General features: G+C 43.3%; 2 protein-coding genes across 3 annotated transcripts in view; one reads left to right on the top strand and one right to left on the bottom strand.

Moving 5' to 3' along the window:
* Positions 1-602: 602 nt before the first annotated feature.
* Positions 603-5873, bottom strand: LOC119377516 (ADP-ribosylation factor-like protein 2). Its single transcript, XM_037646948.2, has 5 exons — positions 5550-5873; positions 3560-3670; positions 2797-2959; positions 1386-1466; positions 603-1212 (listed from the first exon to the last, which is right to left on the bottom strand). Exons 1-5 carry the CDS (start codon positions 5612-5614, stop codon positions 1075-1077), a joined length of 558 nt encoding a protein of 185 aa, XP_037502876.1. The 5' UTR covers positions 5615-5873; the 3' UTR covers positions 603-1074.
* A 261-nt stretch (positions 5874-6134) lies between these two features.
* Positions 6135-16814, top strand: part of LOC119377521 (general transcription and DNA repair factor IIH helicase subunit XPD) — a 46221-nt gene continuing 35541 nt past the window's right edge. For both annotated transcript variants that reach the window (XM_037646956.2, XM_049411598.1), the window contains exons 1-6: positions 6135-6348; positions 8071-8170; positions 8736-8813; positions 10877-10939; positions 13219-13332; positions 15077-15190. In XM_037646956.2, coding sequence (XP_037502884.1) covers positions 6344-6348; positions 8071-8170; positions 8736-8813; positions 10877-10939; positions 13219-13332; positions 15077-15190 — 474 coding nt within the window. In that variant the 5' untranslated portion in view covers positions 6135-6343. The remainder of the gene's footprint in view (positions 6349-8070; positions 8171-8735; positions 8814-10876; positions 10940-13218; positions 13333-15076; positions 15191-16814) is intronic.

Here is a 16814-nt window from a genome sequence, read left to right on the forward strand (position 1 = left end):
AAACTCTATGCAAGAAAATGAGAATAAAACTATTCGAACAAAAGCTACATTATGGTTAACATGTGTGAGCGAAATCCCAGCTTGACATAGACTTTCTCGTGAATGTTCAACATAAAACATTTGTTCTTTTATTGCATATAGTTCATTCTATATTACTGCGATATGCCAATTTACTTCGTAATCTCCCAGCTTGGGATCTTGCTTCCAAAGGGCACATGAAATGTTCGGTTTTTAAAGCGCACGGTGTACTACAAAAATAATTGCATATTTGAAATTGGTGCACACGTATAGTGTGCAACGATTTCTGCAAGTTTCAGTTGAAACTGCAAGTTTTGTCAAACTTCTTTTTTTTATTATTGAAAGAGGTACCCCCCTCCCCCTTAGATTGGGGATGCAACCTTACTACGTCACGGCCCATTAACCTAATTTGGTGCTATTCTAAAATGTTTGTTGCTTTTTGCACCTTGTCGCTTTTGTATGTAGTAATGTTCTGTGGAATATTCAGAAAGAACTCTATATTTGCTCTTTCGCCAGGAGCGGCCATTGTATCTTGAGAAAAAGGCTTCAGGAGATGCACATGCAATCAGTTGATAACAAAGGTGTGCACGGTACAAAAGGACATGATAGTTTTATTACCTTTAACATTTAATGAACACCAAACACAAAGTATACAGTCCACAACACACAGCAAACACTTCTCTGAATGTAGCCTTCGCGCCGCACATTCCCGAAGATGCAAGAGACTGTTTGCCCCTTGGAACTGGCACATGAAGTCTCCCTCACGAAGCAGCACCTTAGGTGCAGTGCTTGGCGACTGAGGTGACAGTTATAAATGTAAACAACGGTACCTTTGCAGCCTCTTGGGCCTTTCTCATCCGCGAAATACCAGTCAGCATTTTCAATCCGTCGGAAGACAACACTGACAATCAGCTATTAGCTGATTTCACAAACCCAAGTTGACGGCAAACCACTCGCTAGGCGTGAGAGACGTAATATGTACAACCACTCTTTGCTGTGGTCTGCCGACCAATGAGGAACCGACAAGTAGTAAGTTGAAGTTGATGAGTCTGTGCCTCAGTCCATGAAATACAGGCGCCTGGAGAGGTCGTCGAGCATCCAGTCCATGCCGTCCAGCAGTCCTTCCATGCCCGTGAATGCGCTGCAGCCGACCATCTTCCAGTGGAGGTTGTTGATGGCCGACAGTTCGAGTGCCTGAAGTTTTGTGAAAAGAAGCTGAATGGCAGTGCCCAAACAAAAGCAAACTGGCACGACGTTCTAATTTCACTCCGAATTTCTTTTTATGTGCGATTTCTTTTTATATGACATGTCCTGGCATTTACCCAAATCCTTTTTTAGAGCAATGTATCCAAATGAAGATGGCGTACCTCTGCAATCTGGTCAGGGGGCAGGGCCCCCGGCAGGTCTTGTTTGTTGGCCAGTACCAATAGACTGCTTCCGAGCAGCTTCTGCACAGTCGAAACAGAACGATATCCTCTTGGCTCTGTGTCATACTGATTTTACCTTGTACACAGATATCACCATGAAATCATCAATTCTGTGTCTTGCGACAGTCATGACCACTGATGCCCTTTCTACTCTCTTTCTCAGGTAACAGAAAAAAATTAAGGCAACATTGCACTAGTGGTGCCAAGCCTGAAGGAAGTGCAGAGACGGGTGGCCTTCTTTGTTTTTCTTCTTCTTTCGTCATCTTTCTTTCCTTTTCTCTGTCTATTTCTATTTCATTCTGTCTCTCTCTATATATTTCTTTCTCTTTCTCGCTCTTTCCATTCGGACAGTGACTGAGGCTAGTTGTGCATCAGTACAGTGGCGTTTCAATGCCGTGTGGACGTATGAAGCTCACACACAATGCCACAATTTCTGTGCAAGTTTGCATACAAGGTTTCTGACAATCGACATTTAGCAGGCTAAGAAATATCTTCGTTGCTGCATAATGTTTCTTACGTAACTCGCTGCATCTTAAAACGGCAAACCTGTGTTAGCTACAGAACTGCATTATCCCCAGGATGGACTTGCGCGTCAAAGGCATTTTGTGAAGGACAGATTTCCTGGGGAGCTAATCTTGAACTAACGTTTAATGATTAAAAGGCAAATCTTTACAAACAAGTACACTGCTAACGAGGCTTCCATATGAAATGCTGGAATCTTGTTTAAAGGGACACTAAAGAGCAAAACGATTTTTGTCGCATTAGTAAAGTAGCCCTCCACGATACCAAAAACACCACGCTTGCTGCGAGAAGACGCTTAATAAGCGAGAAAACACGCAAAAAGAAAATACGCCACCTTGGAATTCCCGCACCATTTGCCGTGACATCACATAATTTTGACGGCACCTGCTTGGGTCTACGTAGTTCTTAATAGGTTAAATCGAAGTACATTGTCCTCTGAGGCGGCCAGAGATTTGACATAACGAGTTTGTGGAAATTTCGTCGAGCCAGTGGCGCCAAAATACAGTAAATGCTCTTTGAAATCTTTTACCTCACGAATTACAAAGTTTGGCGCGAAATTTAAAAATGAAACTTTGAACTTGGTTTTCTCCTCTAATAATAAACCTATGGTAGTGAAATAAACTACACAAGAGTTCTCCGAGCACACTTTATCAGTCTAAACCAATTCACTGTTTCTCTTTAGTGTCCCTTTAAAAATTCTATTTGGTCGATGTAAGTCTTTCATTTTGTCCCATTTCATACGGACCAGGCGGTCTTCCGTCTGACTCTCAATTACATAAGTGAACTGTGAGGCCTGTCACGCAGCAATTAGAACATTACTGAAGCTCACCTCCTCGCAGATGAGTGACCTCAGCTCCCGGTGACAGTCCTCCATGCGGCGCCGGTCGGCGCTGTCCACCACCCAGATGATGGCATCGGTGCTCTCAAAGTAGTTGCGCCAGTAGCCCCGCAGGGACTTCTGGCCACCCACGTCCCACATGTTGAGGCGAAACCTGTAGACGACGCGCACGACAATGTGACTTGATGTCCCTTCTTCGCCAGAAAAAGTTGCTAGCGTAAGCTGTGATGAACAGTGGCTGAACACACAAATCTTCAGTCTGGAAACGAGAAAATGATCAGTCTCTGTTGAGGAAACTGTTGTCATGACGTGTATTGGTCGAAACTTTATTTTTAACTGCATACGTAAAAGATGCACTGGGGATGCAGCTGACGAAATTGAAATTTTTGGTTGTGTGGGCTGTGAAAATCACATCCTCATGCTTAAGTGTACCTGACGCTGTTTCTATTATTGATGTTTCTTCTTTTTTGTTCTTGATTCGCTACAGTCTAATAAGAAGCTTTCTTTCTGAAAAAAAACCAAATGGGCTTATTTTGCAGCTTCACGCTACAAGCATATGGGATGAAGACATGTTTGATGTCTTGTATCAAGACATGTTTGATGTCATGATAAAAATATCGCTTGTTCAAGATATGTTTTCCGTTTCACGAACACTTTACCATCTTACAGGCTTCCACAAAACTGGCTTGCCATCAATTTCCATGTTCCCTTAATAAACCACGCTGCACACAGCGAGTAAAACGAGACTGCTTACCCTCGGTGCTCCAGGGTTTTGATGTTGAAGCCAAGCGTGGGCGACACTTCGGACGTGTCCTCCCCGTTGAGTCTCTTGAGCAGCGTCGTCTTGCCCGCATTGTCCAGCCCTCTGGGATGGTCTGGCTAAGGCGAAAAGCTTCATCTCTCTAGCAGAAATACCAAGAACAAATATCGAGCAATTCGAGAGCTGCCCCGGTTTGTCTCTCAGGCGTTCCGAAACAAATAGTAAAACAAGGAGAGAAGTACACGACCTCGAGTGCGAAGCAAACCTCGGTCAAAGTGTTGGTTTCGTGATCAAGTGAACAAAAATATGTTACACAAGTTGCGATATTTCAAGAAGCCCAGAAACATTTTTCGAACAACAAAATTTAGGCAAACATGTCATGGAATGTGCAACACGAGAGCTTCTCAAAAGTAAAAATAATTCTAAGGTTTTATGCCACGAAAGCATGGTGTAGTTATGAGGCACCCATACTGGAGGGCTCAAGGTTATTCCTACTTACCACCTGTGATTGTTTGTTTTGTGACATGCACTAAAGCTTAATGCATGAGCATTTTGGAATTCTGCCCTCACGGCTCAGTCCAGTGGCAGAGATTGAAATGTGAAAGAGAGGACAGACTTTTGGGCTAGTTGGTTTGTTACGTTCATTGAAGCTGTAGCACTGATAAGCGCACGTCCCATCCTCTTTCTGTGGTCCCTGTCTTATCAGCGCTATGGCTTCAATGAACTTGACAAGAGAGGTTGAGTGCAACCTCCATTCATACTTGCCTGTGTGAACCGAGGTTGCAGTCCACTTCCAAATGAAACATGCAGGCTGCCATGCACTCTTCTTCACTGCCACTGTGAGTGTTTAAACAGCATCATGAATGGACAAAGAACAAGATGAAAAGGTGACACGTTTGTCCCGTCTTTTGTCCTGTCAGTGTTATAAATGTTTACCAAGACACCCTACAGACTAGTTCATTAACAATCTTGACTATCAGCACCATTTTCCAACTGTCATGTACAGTGGCACTCAATACAAGTGGCAACAAGGTGGTCATGGTTGAAGGGGCTCCAAGCCTGGACTGTGACACTAACAAACGTTAAGTTGGGTTTAGAGAATACTAGTACCTGAAAGAGTGTTCACATCACTAATGCTTGCTCTGTTGGCCCCACTTTGAGCAACATAAATACAATCTGCAAAACATATTGCAGCCAATAATGGGCGCAGGCGTACTTCCCAATATGAGTAGGATAATGCACTTGTACAGGCGTGATCTTCCAGCAGCCACTTGCGGTTGCTTCTGAAACTTTTTTTTTACTTTAGCAAAAATGTTCTTGTAAGAATATCCTCCTCAACAATGTTTCGGTACGTTAGTTTTTCAGCGCACACGAATGAGATCAGGGATTTATAACCCCCTCAAAAGTTATTCCACATCAATACACATTCTCTCCCCTCTTACAGACAGGCACTCATCACCCCCCCCCCCCCCCCCACGCACCACACACGCACACACACCTCCAAATCGAAATTCTCGGTAAACCCACAAGTGAAATTTGGGTTAGCTAAGATATCGTTCGTCTAGTCTTCCTGTTTCTTCTTGTGTTCTTGTCTTTCGCGTAACCTGTTCAAGTCTGGATAAACACCTGCACACGATATGACTCGAGCTACGGCATAAAGACGCTGAAAAATAACATGACGCGCGTGTTAATAACAGCTACAGCACTCAGACTCACGACGACAACCTAAATATACCAAGCACAGCAAGTGCTCGTCCTAGGTGGAAATCTCTTAACATGGGGCTTTCCAACAGACCCGCATGGTCGTCAGGAACACGGGAACGCCGAACATACGTGTGCGGTTACAATTGCTGAGACTTCGGTCTCGTAAGCAGGCGTGACAGGTGCATAGCCGACGCAGGCTTTTTCACGCAGTGGTTTCAGTTAGGTTAGACCACTAGCTGCACATGCATCTCGACTAACGTCTTGCGAGGTATAAGGATACAGGATGAGGACTCGGACCTCCTTCTCCTTGCGTCTCAACTTCTTAAGAATGGTGTGCAGTCCCATATTGCGTCGGTATCGGGCCGATATCAGTGGGCGCGGTGAGCTGACAAACGCGGCAAGCCCAGCACCCGGTCACACACACGAGCTCTTTCACGACACGATTACGGGTTTCACAGTTGCACAAACACCGTTCATCGCCGCAGAACAAAAGGAGCTTCTAGCACAAGCAACGCGCTGGCCACAGTCACGAGTAAAAGGCGTAAAGTCGTGTAAATTTGCGTGGGTGTAGTGAAAGCGGTGAAAGGGGCCCCCGCAAGTCGAAACAAAAACCAAACACAATTTTAAAAAGATCAACTTGGCTTGGATTGAAACGTTAACTACATTGATGGTGATAGTGCGTAAAGCGGTACAAGTTGTCGTCATTCTATGCACATCGTCAATTATAAGTGCTATAATCTAGAACGAATTAGACAAGGGCAAGACTGTGACAATAAATAAAACATATTTGGTAGTGAACGTTTGTTGTCTCATTTGTTATTTGGCTTGGCTTGACCCCGTTAGCGACACAAACGCGATCACAAACATGAGCGTGCTGCGTGCATTGTTTGTGTGCACACACGCACGCACTACACACTGCTACCCAAGCGTATGGCGTGTTGTGGACGCTAATGCAGCGTATTAGCCGCAACTCTCTTTTTGATAATTATCATAATGGCTTTCACCGGTTGACACCACTCTAGGTGGCCTGCTGAATGACCGTAGTTCTTGGCCGGCGGTTGCAAAAGCTTCAGAATGAAGTAAGGCGAATACATATCTTGTGCGATCTTCCTTAGCTCTCCAGCCGCGGTACATTCGATGTGCGGCATGATAGCTGCGCTGTGCTCTGATACGGTTGTGGTACCTTTTTGAAAATCCTTCTGGCCGTCGCATATTCTATGCGCTTAATTTCGACAACGGACGAAATGAAAGTTCGACTTCAACTCGATGCGATACGCAGTCGCCTCGACCCGATTCGATGAGATGTGCCCGTTTGAGAGCGTTATTCGCCACAAAAATGTGTGATACGCTTCGAAATTCTGTTGTTCGGCGCTAGTCATTACACGTTGAGTGCGAAAAGGTCGTTTTTGATCGCTTGCGACCGTCTCTTCGTGGCCGTGTCCACTTCGTTGCGCCGCTAAAAAAGTGAATAAATGAACACAATCAAATTATTATTATTATTTTGTTGCTAGATACCCCTGGACAGGGCCTGTATCTGGTAAGGCGCACCGCTGCAACGAATTGAGGATCACATACAGATCATTTAGAAAAACATCTATGCCACATGATCTTTCTGCAGTTAAGTGTAAATGGTTGTGTAAGAAACGAAAAAAAAAAGGAGCAGCAGTACAGACATTCAACAATTCCATTAACGAAGCTTTGATTCTGAAAGCCGTAAACTCAGAGTCCGTTAGTATTTCTTGGCGAAAACAGAAAAATATAATTTGTGACATCAATATAGGTTTTTGAAAAAAATGTAGTTAAAACTCGTTATAACAAAGCTGAAGGGCGTGCCACGTTTCGTTGTAACCATAATTTCGTTATAAGTAGAGTTCTTCCGTGCTGCTGGTATTGCTTGGCAAAAGGGATTCAACTATTGAATGTTTGACACAGTTGAGACGTTGCAAAATTAAGGATGCTTTAGGGCAAATAAACCACTGTAAATGACGGTCGTTGTCTCCAGTCTATAAGTGCATGGTCCGAAGAAGCAATAAATCAATTCCACCACGTCTAGAGGCTGTGCAGCCATTGAGACATTTACCTAGTAAACATTTGAGCTATCGTGGTTGCTGTCTGCACTTTCCACTTACATCAAGGCAAGCATTTCTTTGGTCACACTGTGTCAACCAGCATCCGCGCCAACAAAAGAATTATCATTGTTAGGATTTTTCATCCCAAAACTACAACATGGTTACAAGAGACGCCGGAGTGGAGGGCTCCGGAAATTTGGACCACCTGGGGTTCTTTAACGGGCACCTAAATCTAAGGACACGGGCCTCTAGCACTTTCGCCTCTATTGAAAATTCGGATGCGATGGCCGGGGTTCGATCCCACAACATTTCAGTCAGCAGTCGAGTACCATAACCACTAGACCTCTGTGGCAGGTCTGCGCCAGTAATATAAAAATAAAAATAATAATAAAAAGATGTTATGTTAGAGGCTAAACAGCATGGGGATCTTTTGTGTCTGAGACGATTTAGTTCATTATATTCAATGACACAGCAACTCTTGTTGGAATGGCGTTTTGATACACTGTCTCTATGCAAACTTCAAGAAGTATCGCAATTACTTCATCATTGCCGGTGTTGTCGTAATGAGGTTTGAATTTATGCCCACGCATTGCTATGCTCTTGTGACCACTTTCCAGGCATGCTTATTCGAGATGTCCTCTGTAGATTTAGATTGTGAAGGTTTGAAACCGCATCTTTCGAAAGCAGCATTTGTGGTGTCTGTGTTTAGATGAGTGGCCTTCTTCCTTTCAGGATCGACGTTGACGGCCTGTCGGTGTTCTTCCCGTACGACTACATCTACCCCGAGCAGTATGCCTACATGCTACAGCTCAAGCAGTGCCTCGATGCCAAGGTAAGGGCCAGCCCACGCTTAGCGATATCACGTTGGCTTTGAGACGCCGAGTCCCTCAATGTCGTGGTTGAAGCACCAAGGTTAGCTTTGTGATTTTAATGAAATTGTGGGCTTCCATCTGCATAGCTCCAAGACTGGTCAGGGTATTCTTCAGCAACTGCGCAGGTGTACTTACCACATTCGAAAAGTATTGCAGTGATCCTATAGCCTTAGCAAGTGCTGTCACAAAATTTTTGACTTGATCCTTTAGTTCCCAACTTGCCTAAGCATTGGAAATGATTCCGGCAAGGGCCGCAGTGTTCCAAATAATTTACTTTTATGCTCGTGTTTTACTAACGAGTTTCACTACTTACGGTACGTGGGATGCCAAGGAAGCTACTGCATGGCATGCTTTATTGAACATCTTCAGTAAGATGAAATTACGTCCCCTTCTTTCTCTTGCATCGGTGTCAGATGCGCTGTAGCCATGATGAAGGTCAACGTTTCGCTCTTTCCTGCTAAGTAATGGTGGAATGCACATATGCGTGTGATGGCCCGCTTGAAGTAAATCCCTGTCGTTTTACAGGGTCACGGGGTGCTGGAGATGCCGTCGGGCACGGGAAAGACGGTCACCCTGCTCTCCCTCATCCTCGCCTACCAGAAGGTCAGTGTTCTCTGCTGTGTGTCCTTGTGAGGCGGTCTTTAGTGCTCAGCGGGCAAGCTGATCTCTGAATAGCACGAACCTTGAGTTTGTTTTGTGTCAGCAGTGTACGGCATCTGTATCACAATGTCAACAGTGTAGTTTGGTTAGTCGCACAACACACACAAATTTGTGTTATAGTCTACTTACTATCCCCATCAAAAATAGAAAAAAAAATTCAACGCCACATTGCTAGATGTTATAGCGGCCGGATTTATATTCTAGTAAGTACTGGAGGTTGGAATTGCCCATCTCGATTTTGTGTGTGTACTCGCAGACCTTCCCACGCTACAGGCTAGGATAAATATGAAAGGCTTAAATACACTCAAACCTCGATATAACGAACACGGATATAACGAATTATCGGTTATAACGAAGTAAATGAATAATAGTCTTGTCACAGATACAGTGTAACAAATAATCGTTTATAACGAATTTTCGGATATAACGAAGTTATTTTCGTGGCAGATGTGACTTTGTTATAATGAGGTTTGAGTGTATCTGTCTCTTATTATGAACCATCATGCTCATAAAATATGCCACCTGTACTTAAATTCTCCATGTTGAAACATCTAGGCACCGTCATTCGATGTTTTTTTGTACTCCTGATGTCTGTACTGACTGTTGCAAGTATGTCTTCTTTCAATAGCTAGTATTAGGGAACGGAATTCTCTGTCTCAGGACGTGGTCTCAGGCTCGTCAGCCGATTACATTCGTAAAATACATCGACACCCTGATTTATAAGTGCTAATAGAATTGTTTGCCTTTATGCAACTCGGTGCTTTTATTTTGCTGACAATTAGCTTGCAAGTGATTTCGTGCTGTTCATTTTGTTCCTTCACCTGTCTGATTTCTTTGTAAAGAAATATCTGTAATGATTTCTTTCGTGAACGCTGTCTGTTAGACATTTGCACATCTATATTTCTTTCACTCCTGTAACAGCTGTTTGCAAGGGCTGTGCATGTTACTGTATTTGTAAATAGCCTAATGAACAACAAAATAAGCAAATAAATAAATACTAAATGCTTTACAATATCTGTTCCTTGGATGTCAGTATCACTGGGGTCCTACATACTGCTGTTAACAATCTTGAAGGCTGGCTTTGAAATATTTTTGTTCTCTTTTTGTTGTGTATTCAGCCATTACAAATCATGTTTGCTTTCTCCTAAGTTGGTTTGTCTTGTTTTTTTATGTGCCATTGTTTTTTTATGTGAAAAATCTTCCTTATATATTTTCTTTGATGTGTGGTTTGTATCTGCAGTAGCTTTGCTTGCTAAAATCACTATAACTGAGCGATGTATGCTGTCCACTGACGTCCAGGTGGCCAGCTCATTGAGCTGCTCAATGCAGCAGCTTTTATGTGACTTCCTCTCTCCTCTCTCTGCAATAGAAAATATAAGCCTGTGATTTGATGTGGATTGACAAGGCCATCACGGTTACCAGTGTAGCAGTACAATCAATAGCCTATGCTGATGACCTAGCACCAGATAGCATTTGTGTGAGAGAGGCAAGGTTTCGTTGCGGCAACCACATGGTTATTGTGATTGACTGTGTTGGCATTGATGTAGCATATTTTGTACATTGGTTGTGTATATTTATATTGTATGTACAGGGTAGTTAATTAGTGTTAAGTTTCTGTGGGGTGCTGTTTATGGACATAACAAATGGGACTGTAATGTACAAGATTCTATTGAAACCTGGCAGAACTGCAGCCAGGAAAAGTAACAAACGGGAGCTTGTGTGAATGAGGTTCTGCTGTATTCATTGGGGTGATGCCACTATGGGCACAAGTGATTAGAAATCCTTCACCGGGAATGTTGCTGGGGTCAACGCTTCAAGAAAAAGACTTGTGGTCGTGACGGCATAGGCGCGGGTACTTTAACTGGATGTTACGGCACACTAAATTAGGTATGTGAGAAGCAAACTTTGGTGGTAGTGTGAAATTAACTTTAACAATCACAAACTCTCATTAATTACTGTTCTGTAAGTGCTTCAGTACATTTTTTAATTTTAAGCTTGCGTTCCAGGCCAACCCTGCCATGATATCAAAGCTGCTGTACTGCTCACGGACCCTGCCTGAAATTGAGAAGGTACGATTTTCGCTTCTTTCGACTCGTTACTATGATTACGCGCCCTGCATGGCCATATTCCAGCGCTTTGTCTGGGCAGCTAGGTAGACAGCTAAGCCGACTACAGCTATATTAAAGGGGTCATGAACCACTTTTCCAAGTAATGATCTAATGGCCTCAGTATCGGAGTGTACTGCCTCCCGAATCGATTGCCGCAAAAATTTCTCGAATCCGTCAAGAATCAGCGGAGTTACGGGGGTTTGGCGCACGCTCCCAGCGCTTTCTCTCTTTTCTCGTGCCGACGAGCGCACTGGAAGCTAGACAGGGAGGGATGGCATGGGGGAAAGAAGTTACGCCAGCGCGCGTCATGAAACGCGATCGCTCTCCCGCTGTGATTCGCTTGCGCGAGTGCGGCGCCGGCAAGTGGCGGCATTCCGCGCAAGAAGCGCATCTGATCCGAACGCCGCTCTCGATTTACGTCGGCTATCGGCCAATAAGCATGCTATGTCTTTGCGACGTACAGCGGACAGACGCCCCGCCCACCGACGAGAGTGAGAACCGGCCTCTGTTTGAAAAGAGGGTGCCTGGGGAAACGGCAACTTCGCGCTCCGCTTGTGGCCATTACGCGGCGCGGACGACTGTAATATTTGGCAGAGCTGTTCATAGCCGTGTCAGCTTTCCGCAGGATGTGTTTTTTCAATCAGCCCAAGGGGTGCTTCATGACCCCTTTAAGCCATGTTCTAGTTCTAACACTACCGACAAGAAAGACAGAATAAAAACATTGAATGATGCCAGGATATTTCATTGCCTAAAACAAAATGGTAGCTAAGCAGTATGCTTGGAAACTGTATGGGTGTTACACCTGTGCATGAGGAAGCTTAGTCTTGCCTGCTTATGCGCCTAATGAGAGCTCAGTCGTGTTTGGCACAGATTTGCTCAAGAAAAAGTTAATGTGGGACAATAACCCATGCTTAACTTTTGTCCTGTGGATGGGAGTTGGCGTCAAGTCACAGAAACATCTTTCCAGCCTTTCATTACTTTTTCTTGAAGCCATCATGTTAGCTGTCAAAGTAGGCTGTCTCCAATGCTGCCCATAAAAGGAACAGAGCCAATTTTGTTGTCCTAGTAAAGTGCAAGCGCATTTAAAAGTGTGATATATAGGCTAATACTACTTTTTCAACCCGCTCAAAAGAAAATAACTGTATTGAATGAAATTCATTTTCAGAGTCATGTCATAAAATGGAGTGAACGTGATTGGTTGATACATCTGTACAAATTGTTTTCGAGTTAGACTACAGTGTACCTACTACTGCAATCTCACCAGCTATTTTTCTCAGTCCATTTCTAAAAAAATATTTGCGCTTTTTGGACCCATATTCAGAAGCTAGCAATATAGTAGTTTGATGAGGCAATGGTAAAGGCAATCTCTGTAGCTGTGGCCAACATTTTAAAACAAAATCAATTGATAACAATGCTATAAAAAGATGAGTGAAAAGAGTAGACCAGGAGGTAAAAATAACTTAGTATATATAGGTGTCTGTTTGTGTATTTATAATTTGTTGGTCCATACTGTGCACCCTTTTCGTGCTGTTACAGGCTGGCAAATAGAAGCTCGTAAGACCATGACACGGGCATAAATAAATTCTTTAACAGAAACATTCTGTTAAGTAAGTGGATACACATTAAAAACTTAGTTTGTAGGCATCTCCTCTGGAGGAATGAGGCATGAAAGCATACTATGGTCGGCAACTACAGTGATCGAAGTACTGCTCCAAAGTGTAATATTTGTTAGTAACTGCTCCGAACCTGCTACGAAATGGCGTTGTGAAACGGAAAACGGTAAACTTCAACCGTGTGACCATCCAGCGAGCCTAAATAAAAACAAAAAATAAGCCGTATATTATCATCTAGTATGCAGCTTGTATACTACCTGTACACTAGCATATTGACAATTCTACATGTACTGGCATTGTCGATGTATATCTGATTTATTTGTATATCTGCCTTTGAGCAGGAAGTGCTGCTGACTTCTAAAGTTGTGCCTGACTGTAGTTATAGTTTATCCGTGAAGACATTCTGCCAGGGGGTTGCAACTAGACGCTGTGATCCACATTCAGGCCTCTCATGTGCAATTGTAACAGAAGTATTAACCTGGCAACCTACGCGCAAGTGTCGGAAGGCTTTGCCGTATTGGGTTAGGCTGTATGTAAGTGATTGAGCGCCATTCGGAAATACTCGTTTCTTGCCGTGCGGAGGACGACTCTCTTTCTTCTGCCTTTGCCACGTTGTGCCTTCTGCAGGTGGTGGAGGAGCTTCGTCGTCTGCTCGAGCACTACAAGCAGGATACCGGGGAAGATATGGACCTCCTGGGGCTGTGCCTCACATCTCGCAAGAACCTCTGCATACACCCACAGGTGAGGGGACAGATTGGCCGGGAAAGTAAGGAGCAGTCCACTCACAACCCGCACACAGAAGCACCGCGCAGTGTTCGAGGTGTACACTCAAACCTCAATATAACGAACACGGATATGACGAATAATCAGTTATAACGAAGTAAACAAAAAATAGCCTTTTCATAGATACAGTGTTACAAGTAAACATTTATAACGAATTTTCGGATATAATCAAGTTATTTTCCTGGCAGATGGGACTTTGTCATAATGATGTTTGAGTGTGGTAGCAAGCTCACGAGTTGGAAAACTCAGGCCCCACCTGTTGACACTTGTCGCTAGGCTAGTTAGTCCGTGGTTTCTGTGTTTGGAAAGATGCGAAAGCGAGAAAAGAAACGACCTATGTGGTGCTGTTTGTTTCCTATGGAACTTTCTCTGTTAAATGCGTATAGTACAGTCCAAACTGCATATCATATTGAACCCACATATAATGAATTATTATGTATGTCGAACAATTGTTAAATAAAAGGCCTTTAAATATATTTTCAATATATAAAATTGTTTACACTGAATTACCTGCATATAGATCTTTTTTACGATCCCCTTCAGATTTGATATATCAGTGTTGGACTGCATTACCACTGCGACATGCCAGCAAATGTAAAGTAGTCCTTTTTCTATCAGTTGTCTTTGCGCTTGTTTTAATGTGTTTTTCTGTTGCAAGTCGTAAACTGTTGATATTACCGAACTAGAGCAGGAGGTTTTTAAAAATAGCAAAGTGTTCACAGCAAGCTACCACACATGGAAGACATTTAATCAGCTTTACCCACATTTCATTTTGTATGTTTTTTAAAGGTACCAAAAGGCATGCATGCAATACAAATGTGTCTCGTTAAAATGCCTGCTAATTACCACTAAGCTTTACATATTCTGCCAGGTTTGAAGTAATATAGTGTTTCCTGTATAATGCTTGTTCCTTCTTCAATTTCATCATCATTTTGTGTATACTGTTGTTTTTTCAGGTTTCTGAGATTGCATCAAATTAGTACCGCACTTTTATGTTACGTCACCTCAATGGGGAGGACGAGAATTCTTGTTGACAAAATCAACTTATGTTTCACTTTTCAGGCTTGACCTGCGTGATCCACGGCGCAAGTATCCAAATCTCGACAATGTTTGGTGTTATTCGTGCTCTTATCGCTTGCTCTGTAATGAAAACAATATACAGGAAATAAGGAAATAAGTTGCTTTTTACTTTTCTGTGTTACTCATGCTACAGTATGTGGCTGCACAGCGGGGTGTTGTTTCCTAGTTTTTCCCAGCTTTGTTCCGATGCATCTTCGGGAGACATGGCCTTGGTTAATGAAGCAGCATGTTGCTTTAGTAATTAGTTTCTGTACTGTGTTTTGTTTACTCATTAAAAAAGCCCATATAGTCTCTTGGATTCCATCGGGTAGACATATTTTCCCACAGCAAACATGCCTGAATCCTCTTTACTGAGTCTCTGTAACTACTACGTGTTCTAAGGCAACCGGACCTCTCTTCAAACACTAGAGCGCTTCCCCTTGAGTTATCATAAGATGCTTTCCTCCTGAGTTCGTCTTATTTCTTTTGGTAGTTTCTCGTAGCTGCTTTGTTCGTCACATCGCTGCTGTCCACTAAAATCTTCTCCGCCTAGGTTTGGACGTGTTAAACACCGCGATTTAGTATTGAAGTTCTTAAACAAACGGTTTACTGTGTTACCAGAGCAGAGCTGGCACGTTTGCAGGTGAGCCTGGAGCGTGACGGCCGAGTAGTGGACGGCCGGTGCTTCAGTTTAACGGCCTCGTATCGGCGGGCGCAAGCGACCGACCCCGACACCCAGTGCTGTTCCTTCTTTGAGGTGAGCTCATTGTTCGGCAGGATAAGTGGATTCGTTGCACTACGGCTGCTCGATAAAAAAGAAAGGGTGCAGCCTGTTGCGTTGCGCTGAAACACATGGGCGCAAGTGGGAATGCTATGTTGTCAGTTTCGTCCGCGTTGGCGTTAGTAGATGTCCATCTACACGCTTCTAGAGCGAAAAAAAAAGAGACAAAGGGTGAAGGTTGTGGCGTGCGCGAGACGCTGTGTACCGCCCTATATGAGCATGCCGAGGAGCCGCTGCGTTTCGTGGCATCTTTGAACGACAAGGAAAGATGTCAACGTCGGCGAGCACAAATTTGTGCATGGCACTGAATTGTGTTAAAAGTCCAAATGATGAAATAAGAAAATCTTTGTTGTTGAAGAAAGTGATGCTTACAGAGGAATGTGGATGATCTGATCGCCAATAATATATTCCAAGAATTCGAGGCTCCTCAAGAAAACCCTCGACACAAGGACAGTCGCGTTTTCCTTAAACAACCTTGGCGCGACCCGTCTCGTGGCGGCACAGTGGCAACAAGTTGCTCCTGCTGCTTTCGGGGCATGCAACAGGCTGCACCCTTTTTTTTATTGAGCATCTGTGGTAGTGCTTACATACATACTCACCCCTTAATACTATTGTAGACTCAGCTTATCCTCTCGCTTTGCGACACTATGGGTGAACACTGCCCAGAGCTGCCTTCCATTTCAATTTCTGAATTAACTACCTTCACATTTATTCTTATTACAATAAAGTAGGCTATTTCGAATATCACTTCTTTGATACAGAATGGAAGGTAATTGGTGCCGAATAATTCTCAAATGAATTTGAATAGTAGCAGGGTGTGTTATAATTCATAAAATATGTTACATTATAAAATTTTTCATACTTAGCCCATATAACGCGCTTTTGAACTTTAAATTCAATTGGGGTGCAGCGTGGCTTCGTGGCAGAGTGCATTTTCACTGAGGAGGTGTTTCACGGCATAACGGCCACGCGTTGCAGTGAAACCTCCATTTCAGGAGGGTTACATGCGCTGAATTGCATCTGTTTATTCGTTCCGATACTTCGAAATTTCGAAAATCTTAAACTGGTGTTGAAGCGGATTCGAATATACTGTATTATTCCTACCAATATTGAAAGCACTCGAATATTCACGCAGGCCTAGTTTAAAGAAGGGTATTGGGCTTACCGTGGGGATAGTTTTCACTCAACTGTTGCATGGATACATTTTCATCTTTTGTTTTGTTTCCAGTGCCCTCTAAAGCTAAAGCTTGTGCGCTTTCCTTGTTGCTGTCACAGCACAGCCACGTTATCAGTAGCTGTACCTTTGCTGCGTCTTTTTCGAGGCTGTTGCTTCGTTTCATATACAAGCCGAAATGAGAAAATTGTCGAATTATCCATTGAATTTGAGTGAATTAAGAAGAGATTGGGTCCAGGTGGGACATGTACACTCAAACCTCGTTATAACGAACGCGGATATAACGAATTATCGGTTATAACGAAGTAAATGAAGAATAGTCTTGTAATAGCTACAGTGTCGCAAATAAACGTTTATAACGAATTTTCGGATATAACGAAGTTATTTTCGTGGCAAATGCAACTTTGTTATAATGAGGTTTGAGTG

This window comes from Rhipicephalus sanguineus, unplaced genomic scaffold, assembly GCF_013339695.2.
Source record: "Rhipicephalus sanguineus isolate Rsan-2018 unplaced genomic scaffold, BIME_Rsan_1.4 Seq484, whole genome shotgun sequence".
NCBI classification, from domain to species: Eukaryota; Metazoa; Arthropoda; class Arachnida; order Ixodida; family Ixodidae; genus Rhipicephalus; species Rhipicephalus sanguineus.

Coding starts and splice junctions, on each gene's coding strand:
- LOC119377516 (XM_037646948.2), bottom strand. CDS start 5,614: ATGGGACTGCACACCATTCTTAAGAAGTTGAGACGCAAGGAGAAGGAG. Junction 3,671..5,549: donor GAGGTCCGAGTCCTCATCCT/GTATCCTTATAC, acceptor AGACCATCCCAG/AGGGCTGGACAATGCGGGCA. Junction 1,213..1,385: donor CCCCTGACCAGATTGCAGAG/GTACGCCATCTT, acceptor ACAAAACTTCAG/GCACTCGAACTGTCGGCCAT.